The 20,367-nt window shown below is 36.0% G+C and overlaps 1 protein-coding gene across 6 annotated transcripts in view; it reads right to left on the bottom strand.

The window, feature by feature from the left end:
• Positions 1–3,657: 3,657 nt before the first annotated feature.
• LOC127525451 (thymocyte selection-associated high mobility group box protein TOX-like) overlaps positions 3,658–20,367 on the bottom strand; it is a 64,991-nt gene continuing 48,281 nt past the window's right edge. For all 6 annotated transcript variants that reach the window (XM_051918018.1, XM_051918010.1, XM_051918035.1 and 3 more), the window contains 6 exons: positions 15,020–15,271; positions 13,025–13,255; positions 10,905–10,985; positions 9,434–9,778; positions 5,292–5,440; positions 3,658–5,196 (listed from right to left, as the gene is read on the bottom strand). In XM_051918018.1, coding sequence (XP_051773978.1) covers positions 5,160–5,196; positions 5,292–5,440; positions 9,434–9,778; positions 10,905–10,985; positions 13,025–13,255; positions 15,020–15,271 — 1,095 coding nt within the window. In that variant the 3' untranslated portion in view covers positions 3,658–5,159. The remainder of the gene's footprint in view (positions 5,197–5,291; positions 5,441–9,433; positions 9,779–10,904; positions 10,986–13,024; positions 13,256–15,019; positions 15,272–20,367) is intronic.

Below are 20,367 nucleotides of genomic sequence, written 5' to 3'. Positions count from 1 at the left end.
TCAACTTACGAAAAAAACGTAACTGACACGATGGAAGTTAGATATTTTACTTTATAACTTGTTAAATATGGATATTTTTCTTACTCAAACGCATCGCTTCGCTTCAAAAGGCCTTTATTATTTGTAGTCCTATTTAGGCACTTGTTAGCAACTGCCTTTTACAAGACAAGTAAAAACTTTAAAAGTTATTACTGATGTATTCTATGTTGTAGAATAAAACGTGAAAATATCATGAGCTTGTGTTTAGACCTTATTTCAAAAATTTAACCAAAAACCAATTCAAAAACACCCATTGACTTCAGGACGATGGAACCAAAAGTGCTAAAATGATAACTCATTTCCTGGTTTTGGCCTACAAAAATACATCATCCCTGCACCTACTGCGTTTTCAATTATGGCACTTACGGTTTGGGGAACTTCCATTCAAAAAGACTGAAACGAATCATTTCAAATCATAAGGCTGCCCTACAAATAAAGCTTATCTGTCAGTCCGCTTATGTGTCAAAATGACGTAAATCAATTTGAAATAGTGTCATGCAATGCTGAAGTTATTGAACATTTTTGATTAAAGGCACAATATGTAAAGTTTCGCCGCTAGAGGTCGCCTATTCAAAACAGAGGCGTAGCTTGATGATGCCAAGATTGAGCGTGGAATCATGGGAGATCTTCACCTCACAGCCGGTGGAAAAGAAACTAACACGACTCGGGCAGAAATCATGTTCATGGATGAGATTATTAACATTACTGTAGTATGAAGCAGAGCAGGGCTGAGTGCTGTGGGAGTGGAACGAGGCTGCTGGAGCGACTGCTAATGAGAATATTGAGTATTCGCTCGGCGTCTACTATGAGACACTTGTTGCACACTGCAGTAAGCTAGATCGATATTAGAATATCATATTAATAAATGCTGGATGGCTTGTGTTGCTAAATGACATGCAATTAATTTTAAAACATATTGTATGATGGAGAAAATGCTGTATTACTGTTACTAAAAATAAAGATGCATGTTGTGTTAGCCACTTTACAAAATTCTCTGAGGCATGGTAAAAACATGGTACTTGGGGAAAATCAAGAAGACAAGATTCAAACAATAAGACTAAACGTGTTGAGCTATAAAACAATGATTAGTTTTCTGTCTATAAATGTATCCACAGTTGTTGCCTTGTCTAATAAAACATATTAACGCGTCTTGAAAACATATTAACGCGGTGTTAATATGTTGGAAAAGCAGGTATGATGTCATTGATAGTCGACGCATGAACACGGTCAGTGTCCTGGTTAAAATTGCTTATTTCTCTGGATTTAGGAATCCATTATTGGAAACATCTGGGATAATGTAAGTACACAAGTCGACAAAATATATAACATGTACTTTTTCTAGTGGTTTTTGGATATTTTAATCAAAAAATCTTACATATTGTGCCTTTAAGGCAACGTATGTTACAAAATATATAGATATATATATTACTACAGTGATATTTAACCCGTCCGTTATTGCTGTGGAAAGAACCACGCTTTTGGGGTTATTCATGGTCTGTTGAAAGTACCTTGATGCTTTTACACTTTTAAATGTTCGATGGTTGAAGGGTGAGTAGAATAATGCCATCTCATTGTACCCAGTAAAAAAAAACCCGAATTGTTGAGTTCATAGAGCGAGCCTTTCACTGATTGTTTACAGCTTAACGGAAGTTACACCCATAATTCGCGCAAAGCGGCATGGAATAAGATGGATAAAAAATAATAAACAAGAAACTATTTGTCCAAGAATCCTAAAAAAACCCCCATCAAAAATCACGATTCACACACACAAAGCAGTATAACCATATTCAACACTGATAGTAATAAGAAATGTTTCCTGAAATCAGCACATTAGAATGATTTCTGAAGACTGGAGTAATGATGCTGAAATTGCCATCACAGGAATAAATTACCTTTGAAAATATATTAAAATATAAAACTAATATTGCCCACAACACCTTGTGTTACAGAAAGGTATGGTGTCATGATGATCATAATACATACTGAAAAATACTTTTCAATTTCAGTATGTGGTTTTTGTAATTAGTGGAAAGTAGCCCTTGTGAATCAAGATTCAGCCTTTTTAACTTGTAAGCTTGGCAGGTTTGGCTTCTCACTGTTTTAACGTTTATCCGCATTTCAGCATTTCTTCAGTTAACAGTTAACGCATTAATATTTGTGTGTTGATTGTGAGACTTTTCAGAGAGAAGCAAAGCCTCGTATTGATATTTTATATTATAGCAGTAATCAAAGGAAATTACAAGATAATTGTGGTTAAAAATGAAAGGGAACGCATAAATTTGTCCTTGGACACTTTATTATAAACTGTTTTTGGACATTGAGCAAGTAAAGGGTGTGGTTTCAGGGGGGAGGATTTCTGTCTTTCGGTCTTTGTTTTGGATGAAGTGATAAGGATCAGTACAGGGTAACATTAGTCACCTATTGCACCATCTGGTCGCTCCACATTCATTGTTACCTTAGTAAATCAAATTGTTGCTCACAGAGACAATTTACCTGTCAAAAACAGGTTTACCTGGAAAATGAATCATCATTTAATGAAAAAAACAAAAAACAAAACATGAATAATATTAGCATTTATCTGTTATAACAAGCAGTGAGATTCTTTGTACTCACACCATAGATCACAATATTGGCCCGCTGCTATTCTGACTTTGGCCACGAGATGGCAATATTTTGCCATCACTGAAAATGAACTCCATGACAACGAAGTATAGTTTTCAAAAACAGCGAGGTGTTCGAAATACGGGTAGTCAATTAATCTGTCTTAGCTTCAAGTGAGACTCCTATACAAAGTCCATTAAGGCTGGACATTGTCCAAATAGGGATTTAGGTCAAGAGGAAGTTCCTTTCTGTTTATGGAACCTAACTTTGACCTTGCTTTACCTCAAACTACAACTAATAAAACACGATCAGCTGTTCATAATTGTTTTATTATTTGTACTTTCCAGACTCTTTTAAGAAGTCTAAATAATGAACCTACTATTTCAGGTCTGTTAATTTGAGTAACTAACAGTGAAAGACAGAAAAAAAAAAAAAATTACATGATATTGTCAGGAGAGATACAACTTGAGAAAATACTGACTCCTCTCATTATCCCCTTCAGTATGCATTAGGTTGAGTATGTAGTATGCAGCAGTAATGTTATATACAGTCGTTTTTGGAAACATTGACATAAATAGGACAAAATTCAGAACATATATTCAGTTGTTCAATTAGTTACTGTTGTTTCTATGCATAATGGATACTTTATGAATACACTTTGTTCAGGAAAACTGATTTAAAAGACACTAAAGAACCATTTAGAGTGAGATCAATATGTAAACTCAGTCTATTGCAGCTGTATGGCAGGATAGGAATGTGCTCTTGACATTGGGAGGTTTATTTTTGCTGTGTTCATGGTTGGAAAATGGATTGTTGTTATTACATTCTGTATCAACAGCACTGTGACCCAGTTATGAGATATGAGTGAGGAAGAGAATTAGTGTTCATTATACATAAACTTAAGCCTGACCTTTCTCTGCGGAAAGGAATTATGAGGTTATAAATGTTTCAAATAATATTCAATACAAATATTTTGCCCTGAATTCCTCGTAATGAAACACTCGTGACACTCGCTGATTAATTACTGCACAAAAATGCAGGTTTGCCTTTATTTATTTTCAAACACAATAAAAACTAAATAAGAATTATTCACATTGTTGCCTGGATCAATTCTGTCAAAACAAATTAACAGAAAAACATCCCTGGAACTCTAACATAATTACTCAAAAAACACCTACAGTTATTTTTTTTTCCTTCATAAATAGGCGCAAACAAGTACCATAAAAAGATCTCATATAGACACAGTGTAGAGGAATAGTAAATGATCAGCCATATGCCAGGGTTATACAGCAACTCTCCAATCTGCCACTGTTTCTTCTAATTAACACCATATAAGCATCTGACAGTTTCATACACATAGTTTGGATGAAATTAATCAATATGCCAGAAGTGATACAAAAGAAGTATTTTGTGTAATACAAAATAAACTTTTCTTTAGTATTTTCCTTAATGAATCATTTCATGCCACCTCGCTGGTTGATGCCATCAACCTTTACCTTATTAAACTTGGGAAAAGAATACTTCTTTAGTCTCTTTTGTCGGTCCAATCAATGGCGACATCCGATGCCAAGAAACTACCCCTCTTGGCTAATTATCCTTTTTCGAGTTTTAAACGAACTGGTGTGGTCCAATTCAAAATCACATTGTTACTAGAAAAAAAGTTGAATTCTTATACTCTAGGAGTAACACAGATTCTATTTACAACTTGAAACGAGGGCTGCTTGAAACAACCCGTCCGGCCGTTCATAACGTTCCTATGAGCGACTGTTTTATACTTACAACAGAACTCTGTTTCTAAGGCAGTTGACTAAAAAAGATCATTACAGAGAGGAAGAATGATACGACGAGAAAGAGTGTGGAAAAGAGTGGGGCGAAAGCAGGAGTCATATCATCCGCATTTTTTTTCATTCTTTTTTTTTTTCAGATTGTGATTTTTTCCTCTTTGTACAAAAAAAGAAGTTCTGTTTTGGTTTTCGTTCCGCTGTTTGTCAGTGAGAGCTTGGAGTCTCTGACACGCAGCGGTAAGTGCTTAGAAACTGATGGATTGACAACCTTCCTGCGAGGCAAATTGACCTACGCGACGTCTTAAAAACCGTGAACAATCTCCAATAAAACACACGTCTACAGGGGGTTTCCATACACGGCCTCTTAATAGGTACGCAACGAGGACGCGGAACAATAGTAGGGCGTAAAAAGTCAATATCATTAGAGAAGTGATTGCATTTAAACAAATTTTAGCATTCAATTTACATGTTCATGCTTTCGATGATTTAAACTCTATTTTAAAGATCCAAAAGGTCTGAATGTCAGAAGCTAGAAGGAAATTGCAAAGCCACCACGATAGGGTGCACTAAAGTGTGAGCCATGAGAAAGAAAACATTCAAACGTTGTTTTGCTGATGCGTGGTTTGTGTCTAGTCTAAAGTAAGGCCTGAACAATCAGGCCCTGAATAGCTGTACTGGGATGAGGAACTGCCTTGGTCCTGTGAGCGTGAAGGAGCGTGAGGCTGAACATGTTGATCAGGTCAGGTACAGGGCTTTGTCCCTCTGCAGAGCTCTGCAACGGCAAATATGAACAAGTCAAAATGGCTGTCATAGAAATTTGCTTATTTTCCTGAATGATTGTGATTGATCGTGCTAGAGTCCACTCACCCGTTGCCGCAGTAGTCAGGGGTCCAGTCCAGGCCCTGGGTCGGTCCGTTCCTGCAGCCGGTACGGTAGTCCATTGAAGGGGACAGGCCAGGTCCGGCGGAGGATGTGACATTTACCATGCTCTGATACTCTGCCTGAAGGGGGAAACCCTGAGAACACAATAAATAAAAAACAGAACACAATAGCAGATTACATATTAGATCTTACACGCAGTGCAGAGGTATGAGAAGCAAACTGGATCTGTTATATAATAATAATTATTTATATGCCAGAATAAATGATTTCAGCACAATATGTCGTGCTGTTATTTTTGTATGGAAAACACGAAAGTAGACATTTTTAAAGAATGGTTACGCAGCTTTTTGCCATATAAGAGCAGCTCGTAGTGACCAGGGACTGTTCAGAAGTTGTTTTGAAGACATACAATGGCTTTGTGTGGGGAATTGAAGTTTAAGTTTGTAAAAATAAAAATCCAAAATTTCCAAAAAAAACAAAAAAAAAACATTTTTTTTTGGATCAGTCATGTTGTTGTTGGCAAATCATATGCTACTGGTAAGATTTTCTAAATGTTTTTTTCCCAGACTGCATCAATTTGATAAAAAATACAGTAAAATAGTAGTAATATTGTGAAATATTATTACAATTTAAAATAAGTGTTTTCTATTTGAATATATTTTAAAATATAATTTATTTCTGTGATGGCAAAGCAGAATTTTCAGCATCATTACTCCAGTCTTCAGTGTCACATGATCCTTCTGATTTGCTGCTCAAGAAATATTTCTTATCATAACCAATGTTGAAAAGAGTTGAGCTGTTTGATGTTTTGTAGAAACCGTGATACAGTTTTTGTTCAGGATTCTTTGATAAATATGAAGTTTAAAAGAACAGCATTTATTTGAAATATATATTTTTATCTTTACTGTCACTTTTGATTAATGCAATGCGTATTTGCTCAATAAAAGTATTAAATTGTTTTTAAAGAAAAACATCTTACTGACCCCCACATTTTATTTATTTATTCAGAATGCTCAACTAGCCTTCCTGTTTTTCTGAGAAAAACTCAAGCAAAGCACAAAACTGCTCGTCCAAGTGTAATTCCAGCAAACATCCTACACGATCTGAAGTGGACATGATGACAGTGTAATGCAAGCAGCCTCAAATGAGCATTAATGAGGAACTGCATTCGGTGGTCGACGAGACCGGTGGGGGTAGACAAAAAATAAACGAAGCAGATATTCTAATTTGAAGACTTCTTCTCTGTTCTTAGTCTAGGAAAGACTGCATGTGAAAAGGAAGTTAATCTCAGTGGTACACAAGAGAATCTGCCTGAAAGAGCAAGACAGCAGGTGGCTGCGTTTTTTTCCCCCTCCAGAGATTCTACCTATTCATGAATTGTTCCTCAAATTCTTCTCCTTCATTCGATCACAAAGGCTCCATCTGCCCCTTTGTGTCCCTCCCCCCCCCAACACCGCCCCACCTCCCCCCAGCCCGCCTCGGCTCACCGAAAAAGTTGAACCGCGCGTTTTTGTTTGCTCTCCACAAATATGCAAAAATGAACGAGGATTATTACTCCCCTTTGGATTTAAAAACTCTCCCATAAAGGCAGGATCTGCGGAACAGGCTTAAGAACTCCCCAAACGGAGGAGAGAAAAGCCAAGTTTAAGCATTCGTACTCTCCTCCAAAAGATTGACAGAGCTATACAAGGAGCCCTGTGGTAATCTAAAATTGGACTTCAGACAAATTCACACTATAATCTGCATGAAAATTAGACACTTTTTTTGCCTTATGACGATGATCATCCACAGCAATAGTTAATTTTCCTGCTGAGGACTGATAAAAAAGAAGCACATGAAATTCAATCAACTAGTTGCTCTTTTAAATACAACGTTTCCCAGAATTCCCAGCGGGCACAGGAAGAGAAACTTACAACAATATGCCTTTCATATTCAAATGTGGATGGCGAACTTTTTCGCGGCAACAGTCTGAATTAGAAATATGTTTTTTGGTTTTCTATCAAAAAATTGATTCCTATCAAAACACACTAAGAAAACAATTCAAACGTGAACAGCTCATCACTCAATGTCGGCGCGGCGCATCCCTCTGTGAAAGATCAAACCGCTGTCATTGGATAGCGTGTCACCTGTTCTCCTGACCACCTGATTCATCTCTCTTTATGAAGCTAATCCCTGTTTACCCCAAGACAATGTGATTCTCCGCCCTCTCCTTCTCTCCAGCACCAGTCAGTCCTGCCTCCCAGCTGATGCTCATCTCTTAAAGAGCTTCCAGGCACAAGGGTGCTATTCATTAGGACCTCATTACAACCTCATCTCAATCCCACTGAAGTTCCAGCACAACTCAGGGCTATTAAGACATGAAACGAATCAACACAGAACTCTAAACGCAGTTCTCGCCGTCACCACGAGTGTTTAAGGAGATTCAGGATTCAAACCTCTCCTTAACCACCTCTGTTTGAGATCTCTATTAGGGGAATGAGGGTTTAATTAGCACTGATGCTAATAATGAGGCTGGGTGTTAACGTAGGGCTGCAGTTGAAACACCCTCTTCTTCCTCACACGTTAAAACAGGAGAGGCAATAAACACAGTGAATGTTATTTCAAAAGAGGTCGTTTTCTCTTTAATTAGATTTTTTTTGGTTTCTGTCTGAATGGGTAGAGCCTTTATTTGCTTTCTCTGCTTTGCTGTTGTCTACGTCCTCAAAAAACAGCCTTCTCCTCCTATACACTTTAGCAGAGAACTAATTTCATTTCCTTCAGCCCAGTCTGAAAAACTGTTTTCATCAGATAGCTGAGGCGTTTTGTCTTCCACACTGATGTATTCATCAATCTCAATGTGAGTTTTTTTGTGCAACCTTAAGTCACATCCAAATCCTAATGCATCTGTTTATTACAGAGAGAAAATTGAAAATCTGTCTGTGTGATACGCTGGGATTTTTTTGCACGGTGTGGACATAAAACAAGCTGGCAGATATTAATGGTTCTTCTCTTGACCTCATTCGCCGGTGCGAGAGATAGGCTGAAGGGGCCGGAAATGATGAAAAATGAAACGGTGCAGCATCTGCTGCATAAACAGCACTTCCTCCACTCTCACATTCATACACACACATATACGCTCCACTATCTGTTCCACGATAATGTATAATGGAAATTGGAGAAGTATCAGACAAGGCGGGTTCTTGAAGAGGTTTATGGAAAATAGATTGGCGGAGAAGCAAATCCTTTAATTGGCCCGGCCTGGTGTCTGTTGTGCCTCTTTTTAGTATTGCCTTAAAAACAGTGAAAAGGCTGCTAATGTCTTTCTTGGTTAAGTCAACTTGAAATAGAATTCACAACCCATTTCACTTCCTAAATGTGACGGATTTCGCAAAAGAAGAAGAAAAATGTAGGGAGGGTCTTGATTCTATCCATTGGGAACTGACTGGATGGTGAGAGGTGGTTAGAGGTGGTCACATCCAAATCCTAATGAATCGTTCGCATTAAGTCCAAGACAACATTTTAAAAAGTACATTTTAGTCAATTTAGATTCAATTAAATTAAGTCAATTTCATGCTGACTTTAAATTTGTTTGAAAGTATTTATTAAATATTTAGGTTTTTTGATTTAGGGACTAGTGGTTAACTATTATGGCAACAAAAATGTTATATATGTACAGTCATAAAAAGCTATTCAATTTAAATTTGTAATTGAATACATTTTAAAATGTAATTTATTCCTGTGATGGCAAAGCTGAATTTTCAGCATCTATAGTGTCACATGATCCTTCAGAAATCATTCTAATATGTTGATTGGGTGTTCATGTAACATTTATTATCAATGTTGAAAACAGTTGAGCTGCTTAATATTATTAATATTTGGAAGCAGTCATACTTTTTGTTACGATTCTTTGATGAATAGAAAGTTCAAAAGAACATATTTATTTAAATAGACATCTTTTGTTACATTATAATTGTCTTTACTGTCACTTTTGATCACTTTAATGTGTATTTGCTGAAGAAAAGTCGCCAAATCTTTGAACAGTAGTGAACTTATTTTAAATGTACAATGTTTACTCATAATTTAAAAGTATCTAAAAAGAAAAATGACTCATTACTCATTGCCAAAACTATCAGTAGATGATGTCTCACCTGGGCCATGGATGGGGAGTGCAGTGGCAGCGGGTGGCTGCTGAGCTGCTGCTGTTGCTGGTGGAGATTGAGGTGCTGGTGTAAGGGGGGGCTGATCTGCAGTGGAGGGGGGGATGAGCCCGCCATGCTGCCCATGCTCATAGGCGCGCTGGGCCGGGATGTGCCACCTCGGGCTAGGCCTGGCTGCATCTGGGGCAGATGGGGACTGAGTCCTGGCTGCTGGTGGTACGGAGGAGCCATGTAGAGACCTGGGTGAGACTGGCCTGCCCCAGAGAAAACTGGTGGCTTGGGCCCGAGCATCTGAGAGGCCTGTGATGCCTTCACATCGCCTGGGTCATTGTAACTCTAGAGAAAGTAATGGAAATATTTTAGCTGTTGGTTGCATCAATGTTAAAGAGGCTTCTTTTTTTAAACAATTTTATTTTTAAGCATTTATTATGCTTTTAAATGCTTGATGAATTAAATGTTGCTTTAAAATATGTATATACCGTATATGCTTTAAATGTAAAGTGCTTAACAAATTTATTAGAACACCACCCAATGTAAAGTTTGTGCCACAACTGCCCTAAACTAACAGTATTGGTGATTACCAAAATCATTTTTTATGTTTCTGTAATGGTTAATCCACACCAGTATGTGTAAGCTCTTTAGTCACAGTAGTGTTTCTAAAGGCTAAAATATAATTATTGTTGGGATTTTAATGGATTCAAAGATAGATCGCACAAAAGTTTCATCAAAAGCAAGTTGTTGGGAACAACTAGACACTATTTGGAAGTCAATAACAACAGAGACTGTGGAAATGTACATAAAACAATGCCAGCAAGAATGTAAGCTGTTATCAAGGCCAAAGGAGGCCATACAAAATAAAAAATCCCTTTTGTTTGGTTATTATGTGTGAATAAAGACTATTTAGTTGTTTCAGTTTGTTATTTGCCTAATAAATGACACTATTTTTTTTTTTTTAGTTTTAAACAATATATTGTGTTTTCTCTTTATTATGACAGATGGTCTAATAAATTTGTTAAGAACTGTATGTATAAATCTAAATTTTATATCAATTTTAAATATATTTATAAATACTTTATATGTATATTTCAAAATATATAAAATCTATACATTGTATGAATGTATAGATTTATCAATTTTATAAAAAAATATATTTATATATTTTAATATTGGATTTCTCTCTGTAATCTGCTCAGTCTTACTTACAGTCTAATATTTCCATTCAGGTTGTATGCCTTAAATGTTGCTACATTTATTAAATAATATTGGATTTCTTGCGAGCTACGACAGTGTGAGTTTTTTTTAAGCTCTCTTCATAATATTTCCATTCAGGTTTTCATTTATTTCATTTACTACTCAAGCTCTCAAAAACATCTGCCATCAAGAACATCTCGAAATGTCCCTTCTCAAACGTCATGATTTTAAAGCACGTATGTATGCATATCGATAGCCCAGAGTCATTTACCTGAGACACGAGGCTCGCTCTGTACGCAGCCAGCTGTTTGAGGTACTCCTTCTTTGCGGTTTCTGTTTTTTTCTTGTACACCTGCCATGATAAAACAAACAAACAAAGAAAAAATATATTAAGAGGCCAAAGCTGTTCTTCATGTTCCTGTGCACAATTATTCTTAGAAATGGGATCTAATGGCAGTCCATTTATGAGCCATAATGCGTAATTGTTGTTGGAGCGCTGAAATGGTGCTTGAGTGCAGCCCACTTTATCCATCGCTTGTTCTTCTGCCTTTATGGACTGTCCATATTTCCCCTTTCAGTTGGGGCATATGTGTAATTATTTGCCCATCAATACATCTGTGCTGTTATTACCTCAACCAATAGACCTCTACTAAAAAGACAAGAGCAAAAGAGAGCGATAGAGAAAGACAAAAACAGCAGAGAGACGTGATGTTCTTTTATCAGGCAAACATCCTCTCCTGAGGAAAAGTACTTTTAAGTGTTTTCATCAGCTTCACCGGCTGAGTGTTTTACATAGTAAAAAGAGCGCGAATCAGCGACAACAAAAAAAATAAAAGAGTTATTTAGCTTTTTATGACTGTAGATGCTGTCTGGTGGCTTCGGTGAGAGAAATGTGTACTTTCAGTTGTGTTTATTCTGAAATCAGAAGCAACTCTGGAAATCATGTCATTCTTCAAAACCTAAATTCACACCTTAGAAAAGAGTCTAGATGTTAACATAAGCGCTAATCCTTTTCATCGTCACTGCTTTCAATCTTAAAAGAAACCTTGATGAGGGTATTAAACATTTACAAGGGTATTTACTGTACTACATAAGGTGCAACATTACACTTTGATTTGTTTTAACGCACAGCAAATAAAAAGTAATTGTTATTTGACTGCATGATCTGCATGATTCACCCAAAATATTTACTAAAATGTATTTGAAATACATTTATTTTGTGCTAAGTATATTACAAATACATTTACATATTTTTGTTCTAAATAAAAATACTCTGCAATTGTACTTTTGGTATACTAAACTGGTATACTTAAAGTCTGCTTAATTGGAACAACTAACTTTGCACTTAATTATAACTAATTTTATACTTAAGTATATATTCAATATGTGCTGAAGTGGAACAATTGTAAGTCTACTTTAGGTATACTTTAAACATGCATTTAAGGATTGATATTATATAAAGATCATATAATCCTTATTAATAGTGATATTAAAACACTTTTAAGGCATAATATTAAGAAATGTGCATTGTGCAATAAAGAAATATTCCAAATAAAGTTGAATTCTAATTTTATATCAGTAAGTCTTAAGTGATGTGTCACTAAGTATGTTAATGGATTTAAAGTATACTTAGTATGAAATAAATATATTTTAAATTGTATTTTTGGGATGAACTATCCATTTTATTAGGACAGATTTTTAATTAGTTTCTTGTAATATTTCAAGTAGAACAAGAGGAATTATTCATTTTAAATAGTCTTAAGTGACTTGAGAATCAACCAGGGCAGCGTTTCCCAAAAGCATAAAATAAAATAAAATAAAAAATAAATAAAATAAAAAATGCTGAAACCTATAATGCTGTTGTGAACTATGCTGTAAATAGCAATTTGGTGATTAAATCAAAACTCAACATTGTAGACTGTATTCCTGTTAAATATGTACCAAAACTCGATAAAGCGATTACAGACCCCAAAAAAACATTTGTCTGTTATGTTCGAATGAAAAAGAAAACATCACACATATTGAACTGTTTTCACACCTGACTTTAAGACTTCCCCTACATGCACAACCGCCCTGATGTTAGACCACAACACCACTGTGGAGACAATGTTATTCTGTGATTGCACGAGGGGAAATCAGCAAATGTTCTGACCAACATGTGCGTCACCACATCTGCTGTCATAACAAATCGTTATGCGGACATACTATTGTATACATTATAGAAAATAACTTAGATAATAAACAAAACATGTGCTGTGTATATAGAAGCACAGAGTAATCTAATGCCTGCTGCATTACCTCAGTCTTTATGAGTCAACCACAAGATCGCAGCAAGATAAAGCAACTTTCACGTTTGCACACAAGCAAGGTTTATTAAAGAGAGAAAGTCACCTGTTTTTGTTCCTCGCCGAGACCGTCCCACATGGAGGCCACTATTTTGGAAACCTCTCCAAATGTGGCATTAGGATTTTGGCCTTTGATAGCTGCCTGTGTGTCTCTGAAGAACAGGGCATAGGCTGACACTGGCTTCTGAGGCTCGTTGGGGTCTTTCTTTTTCTTTTTCTTGGGGGTTTTGGGCTTCTTGGCCATGTCTGTGGCTGCTCTCTTCTCTGCCCCATTCATCTGAAAGGAGAGGAGCTCATTATAGTAAACAATAGATATCCAATTAGATTAAGCCATACTAACAGCTTTATGAATGAATCATCTTCCTAAAGCTAGTTAGTGAGCCTTGTCACTAGAGCCTGGAGCTATTTTTTAAATTTTAATGACTTCCGTTTATTAGTCGTATATACTGGGTTCCCACGCATTTTTACCAATGAATTTCCATGACGTTTGCAGTTGTTTGTCATCACTGAATGTATAAAGTATACTTTAAAATTATTTTTATAAAAAATTCACCGACAAAGAGCTAATTAAATATTAATTTTAGAACTTAGCATGACTAGAAAAATACATTTTTGCTATAGGGCATTGTGATTATTACACAATCGTCTGTTCACAGTTATTAACCTATTCATTGATTATTGTACACTTCAAAGGCCAATCATATATGTGACCCTGGACCACAAAACCAGTCATAAGTCACACGGGTATATTTGTAGAAATAGCCAACAATACATTTTATGGGTCAAAATTATTGATTTTTCTTTTATGCCAAAAATCATTAGGATATTAAGTAAAGATCATGTTCCATGAAGATATTTTGTAAATTTCCTATCGTGAATATATCAAAAAATTTTTTTTTTGAGTGGATATGCGTTTCTAAGGACTTCATTTGGACAACTTTAAAGGCGATTTTCTCAATATTTTGATTTTTTTGCACCCTCAGATTCCAGATTTTCAAATAGTTTAATCTCGGCCAAATATTGTCCTATCCTAACAAACCATACATCAATGGAAAGCTTATTTATTCAGCTTTTAGATGTTCAATTTAAAAAAATGTACCCTTATGACTGGTTTTGTGGTCCAGGGTCATATATGCCTATCCAAATAAGGGAATTTTATTTGCATGTATAAATACCATAAATGCATATTTCACTTAGAAATAGTACTTTTTGAATTAAAAATTACAGGTTAAATATTTTAGTTTATATTTATTTTATTTAAAATATCAGGCCTATGTCTTTCATTTCTGTGCAATATATGTTCATTAAAAAGCCTTAAAATAAATCATACATCTTTATGTTTTCAAGTTCAGTGTGACTAAATGATTTCTTAAGTTTACACTGTAATACTGTAACTGTTTAATAAACTAAACAGACATTTAATTTAATTTAATTACTTGAATGACAATTAATCACCAACCAAAGCTTCATACTTGTAACAGTCCTAACTATATACATTTCCCTGATATTTTAAGTTGATATTAATAAGTGACTGAAATATCAGATTTGATCTTGATATGATTTGATCTGGAAACCACAATTTTAAAATCTCATGAAATGTTTAGGTTTTCCATGACTGTGAGACTTTATATAAATACGAGTAGCTTGTAATTGTGATGGGGTATGTTTCTTGACTTTTTTTAAGCTGAACTGTGTCTTCTGTGTTAGGAAACAAAACAAAAATATCTTGGCAGAGCACATAAACGGCCACACTTTCCAGAGGATCAGTATTGATGTGGAGTTTTGGAGAAAATGTGCTGTATTTGGGCTGTGAAGAACAGACTTGAGGCAGATCAGTGTCTTAGCAAATCTATGTTTAAGGAAACATGGCAGTACAACTTGCTGAAAGGTCAGCAGTGACTCATTCCTTTTAATACACTGTACTTTGCCACAGTGCATAAAATAGTACCTGGCCGTGTCTGTGTGTGTAAGGATATGTGTGTGAGGAAGATAAGCTTTTATATTCATGAGATCATAGAATGGGTAAAGCTCCTTCTCTCACCTTGGCAGCATCATCTGCATCGTCCTCATGCACAGAGCTGGAGGGGGAGGGTGTGGCTGACTTGCTCTCTGGTGGAGATGGGGATCCATGGGTGCCATTGTTGCCATTCAGACCCAACTGAGTGTTGAGTTGTGACTGGTTGATTGTGGTCAGCTGACCTTGAGGAACCATTCCAGGTTGGACCCTGGGTCTAAGCGTATCCACCTGAGGGTGGCCACCGTAACGCGAGTCTGAGTTGACCATTTGCTGCATCTGGAAGATGAAAATAAAACTTTATTTTAAACACAAATCCTCAGATTTCAAAATTAATCTTTCGAATAACTAAACAAAACACAAGTGAATCTAAATCAACAGCATTTGTAGTGTGATGTTGATTACCACAAAAATAATGTTTTCTTTTAAAAAAACGGCAAAAATGGAGGTTGCAGTGAGGCACTTTGCATTAACTTGTACTGAACCTGAAATATTACTTTAAAAACTTCAAGTTAAAGTCACTACTTAATATTATTACTTGTTAAATTAAATTATTATTACTTGTTAAAACTAAGCTCACAAAAAGGTCTACCTATACATACGAGGATAATCCTAATGTTAACTAGCACTAATGTCTCCATCCATGCCTTATGACTTATATTTTCACCTTCCTGCTGCTGTGAATGCTAGGCTGTATCAGGGTGTATAAAACATTGCTTTTGTACACTGTATCTGGGGGATAAATCACTTCCGACAAGGACAAGCCCTGTAGTGGTAGTCTGTCACCTGATACTGTCTGAAGCAACAGGTGACCTGAAATGTACCCCACGCCCACCATTGTGTGCAGCACAATACCCCCGACAGGTGGAGCTTTGGGGTTAGAGGCCACGGGCATTTCTCTGAAGGACAGGTGACTCTGTGTCTACCTCCCCACATAAACACTTCAGACACATGGAACCTTCAATACACAAAACATAATGAAATTACCTTCTAATACAGTCGAAGAGAGCCTTTGAGAGCACTGAATAATGCTAATTCAAAGATTTCACACATATTTCATACTGTCAGACATTGACAGTAACATAGGGAAATGTACTGTATTATAATTAAAAATGCACTACATGTGTTGTAAAACAATGCATTTTTGAGCGGGGCTTGTCCATGCAAAATTTACTAATGATATCAAGGTGTTCTGGGTGGATTTTAAATTTAAGTAATTTAAATGAAATTATATATATATATATATATATATATATATATATATATATATATATATATATATATATATATATATATATATATATATACAGTATATAGTACTGTGCAAAAGTCTTAGGCCACCATTAGATTAGATGTTTTAGCAATGGTATATGACCATATATAATTATTTCTCAGTCTCTTTATTAGAATATAACCAGAAAATGCAGGAAATTTGTATGCAGTATTAAAAAACAGGAAACAAAAAATCAGAAAAAAAGGCTTCTATAGGCTGAAAGTGGCAAGTATATAGTGACCTCCCCTTACATTTGAGCAATAGCAGGAACCGGCTCTCTTAAACCTAAATGAGAAACTGGAAGAAGTCCAGGTCACACAAAATACAAATTTTTGCTTAAAGAAGCCATTTTGTTCTGATTTTTTTTTTTTTTTTTTTTTTTTTTTACATATTTCCTGTATTTTGTGTATTTGTACCTGTATTCCTGTATTTGTATCTTAATAAAGAATATGGATGGTCATTAAAACATTTATAAAACAACAGAGCTGGTGGTGGCCTAAGACTTTTGCACAGTACTGTAAAAGTATATATATATATGACCCTGGACCACAAAACCAGTCATAAGGGTAAATTTTTTGAAATTGAGTTTTATACATCATATGAAAGCTGAAATAAGCTTTCCATTGATATATGGTTTGTTAGGATAGGACAATATTTGGCCAAGATACAACTATTTGAAAATCTGGAATCTCAGGGTGCAAAAAAATATTGAAATAATATTGAGAAAATCGCCTTTAAAGTTGTCCAAATGAAGTCCTTAGCAAAGCATATCCACTCACAAAAATACATTTTTGATATATTTACTGTGGGAAATTTACAAAATATCTTCATGGAACATGATCTTTACTTAATATCCTAATGATTTTTGGCATAAAAGAAAAATCGATAATTTTGACCCATACAATGAATTGTTGGCTATTGCTAGAAATATACCCGTGTGACTTATGACTGGTTTTGTGGTCCAGGGTCACGCATATATATAATTTTTAGCCAACAATGGCACTTTCATGTGTTCAACTTGATTAGAATAATCATTAGAATACATGAAAGTGTTTTTATGTCATGGAACATCTGAAAAACTGTCTATTAATTTACGAGAATTCAGCATGTATCCAAACGCAATTGATTTAGATGCAAAGGACTAATGACGTGACATTACACAGCAATCGGAGGAAAACCTCCAATCCGTACGGTTTTAGCGGTTAACTGACTAATCATAAACTGACACTGGTGAAAATGTCAAGTTCTCATGAAACGGCTGGGAAAAAAAAAAAAAAAAAAAAAAAAAAAAAAAAAATCGCAGTGGAAACCTGTTCAACTTTTCAGGGGGTTTAACCATTACATTGTAAATGGACAGGAGAAAGTTTCATTTTTCAGCGAAACGCGTTCACCTTCATACACACCTCATTAATACGCTCCGTGTTTTCAGTATTTTACCTCTTCCCACTCGATTTCTTGTGAAACATCTGTATTTTCTTGAGGGGGACTTTTTTCTGCTAGTTAACCAGACAATACCCACCTCATGTGGGGTAACAAGATAATGTGGTCAGTTTTGGGTAGAAAACAGACTTCAACTTGAAAACCACGCATGCTATTAAAAGGTCACCTTTCTTTTTCTTGGTAAAACAAAACTTAAGAGCCAGGACAAGCTTTCTAACAGTAACTAAGAGTGAAAAATTGTTTAATCATTCTGCAATAACTAGTAAAATTTCCCAATGAGAAAAAAACTTTATGGCAAGAGGATCAACACGACTGCGGAAAAAACCTCAAAACGCATTTGTCAGAGTGAGGTTGTGATGGTATTTATCATCTGAGCTCACCATTAATCTCCACTACACAGAGGACAAAGGCTTGCCAGGGATGAATAGAGGTCACGTGACGAGGTCACAGACAAAAGCCCTAAAGGTTGCCTGTTCTGCACTTTTTAAGTTTTAAATAACAAATGGCTGCCTGGGCTGGCTGTTTTTTCATCAGATCCACTGACCCGTGCTGCAAGGGAGGTCATACTCATTTGATATCAATTTCCTTTAAATCACAGGGCAAATTGTAATCACACGTACAGTAGGAGACTATTTGCATGCTTATCTTCCTATAGTGCGCGACAGAGACGTATGAAAGGGACGAGCGAACCCCAGCTTTCCATGGAGTCCAATGACATTTTAAAGGGAGGAAAATAATGTCTACTTTACTCCGGCTGTCACTTCAGGGGCACTTTCATGTCCTTCTGTTTCCATTAAAAAGGTATAAATAGCTTAAGTGCTGGACTAGATCAGAGCCAATTGTTTGCTCAGGGTAATAAAACCACAGCCCAATGATAAGGACTTTTTCAGGCAGAGTAATGAGGGTGTATTTCATGTCCTTGTGTTACTGTAGATCTTTATAAGCTAAAATACACACTGGCTTTTTGTTTACCCTTTTGATCATTAGAATGAATTTAAAATATAATCTTAGCTATTAATTTCTTTCCTCTCGAGTTAATCCGTTTCAAAATCGCTGTTATTTTTTATTAGTAATAATAGCTTGTCAAAGTCTACACGATGGAAAACACCCAATATTTATGACATGCAGGAGTACATATGAGAAGTGAGGTAATTTGGAGTGTAAAAGCTTAAAGCCGTATTACGCCATCTGTCATTTGGACATGCCAGTGTTTAATTGCTTTCACTCGAATTTTACACAACCGCATGCAAATACCTGTCTCTCATTAAACTTCACTGTAAATGATCTATGCAAAAGCAGTCTAATAGAAGTAGCTTGTCACGCTGCACTTTCAAGGTCTCAAACGTTTTGCAGTGCGCAGCAAAGTGCTGCAAACTGTAGGCTTTGCTGCAAATTTACAATAAATGGAGATTTATGTCCATTACTGTTCCTTTTTTTTTATTTAGGCCACTGCTGGTTGAGGATTTAGTGGCTTTTGCGCTGATGATGGACGATCTCGGTGCTTTTTACCGCTCACGCCCTCTCTCTCTCCTCCGCTGTCAGCTCTGTTTAGATTTGCACATTTTACACACATCAACTTGTGCTTATTTAAGCGGACATGTGGCTTTCTGGAAAGCAAACCTTACCTGAGCATTTCCAATAAATTCGTCGCGTTTTATGCGAATCACTGAGCTCATCAGAACGGCCCGATGAGATCTCATCTCTCACATTATATGTTTAAAAAGAAGCCTTTTCCGTTTTTCTTGGGACTAGGGCATCCATTTAGCCATTCCGTGGCATTTACTTTCATTCTTTTTAATGGAACGAGGAGGGATGGTGAAACCTTATGAGATAATTTTCCTTTTAATCTAATAGTTTTTAAGGTGAAGCACATTTCACTCCGCTATCTCTGCTGGCTAAACAATGCAAGCTCTGAGACCTATACAATGAATGCAAAATGTGAGAGGCACATAAATGCACTCTCTGTTCCACCAGAGAAGGCAGCTCCAACAGGCTAATGCTGAGAGAAAATTAATTCCATCAGCTAGCTCTTTCATTCTCCACTGCAGCTACAAGCTCTCTGTCCCGTTGCCTGGCAACCATAATTCATAGCCGCTCTAAATGGATGTTCTCCAAGCACTGAGAACATTAAGGTGAAAAGAACAAATGCCTTTGTGAATCTCAATATCTTTCAGTGTGCATGTCACTCTGTGTGTATTTTTTTGCCGCCCATGTGTATGTTATTCCTTAAAAATCTATTTGATGTAAGTTTAAGAGGGGCACTACAAACGTGCATTTTCCCAAAAGACTAACAAAGGAATTGAAAATATTGGTTGTACCATTTTTTTTTCTTAAGGCAGTTGTAATTTCATCTTCATGCGCTCATTTCCGATAAAAGATAAATAAATTAGTCAAATCATTATGAGAATATAATAAAATAAAGGTCAAGATTGAAAAATGCAAAACGAGGAGGGTTTATCATGCACAAAAACAACACTCAATATTTAGGTTTGGTCCCCGAAACATGGAGTATGTGGAAAACAATAGGTGAGAGATGAAGAGGAGAAGTTTCAGTTTGACTCGAGCGTTAGATTACCAGTACATCTCACATTCATCTTCAACCACAGTTAGTCACAGCTCACTAGCACTTCATATGTGTCATAATCACATTATGAGGTTTCTT

The sequence above is a fragment of the Ctenopharyngodon idella genome, chromosome 2 (assembly GCF_019924925.1).
Source record: "Ctenopharyngodon idella isolate HZGC_01 chromosome 2, HZGC01, whole genome shotgun sequence".
NCBI lineage: Eukaryota > Metazoa > Chordata > Actinopteri > Cypriniformes > Xenocyprididae > Ctenopharyngodon > Ctenopharyngodon idella.
Note: the sequence above shows the minus strand (reverse complement) of the source record. Positions and strands in the feature narration are given on the sequence as shown.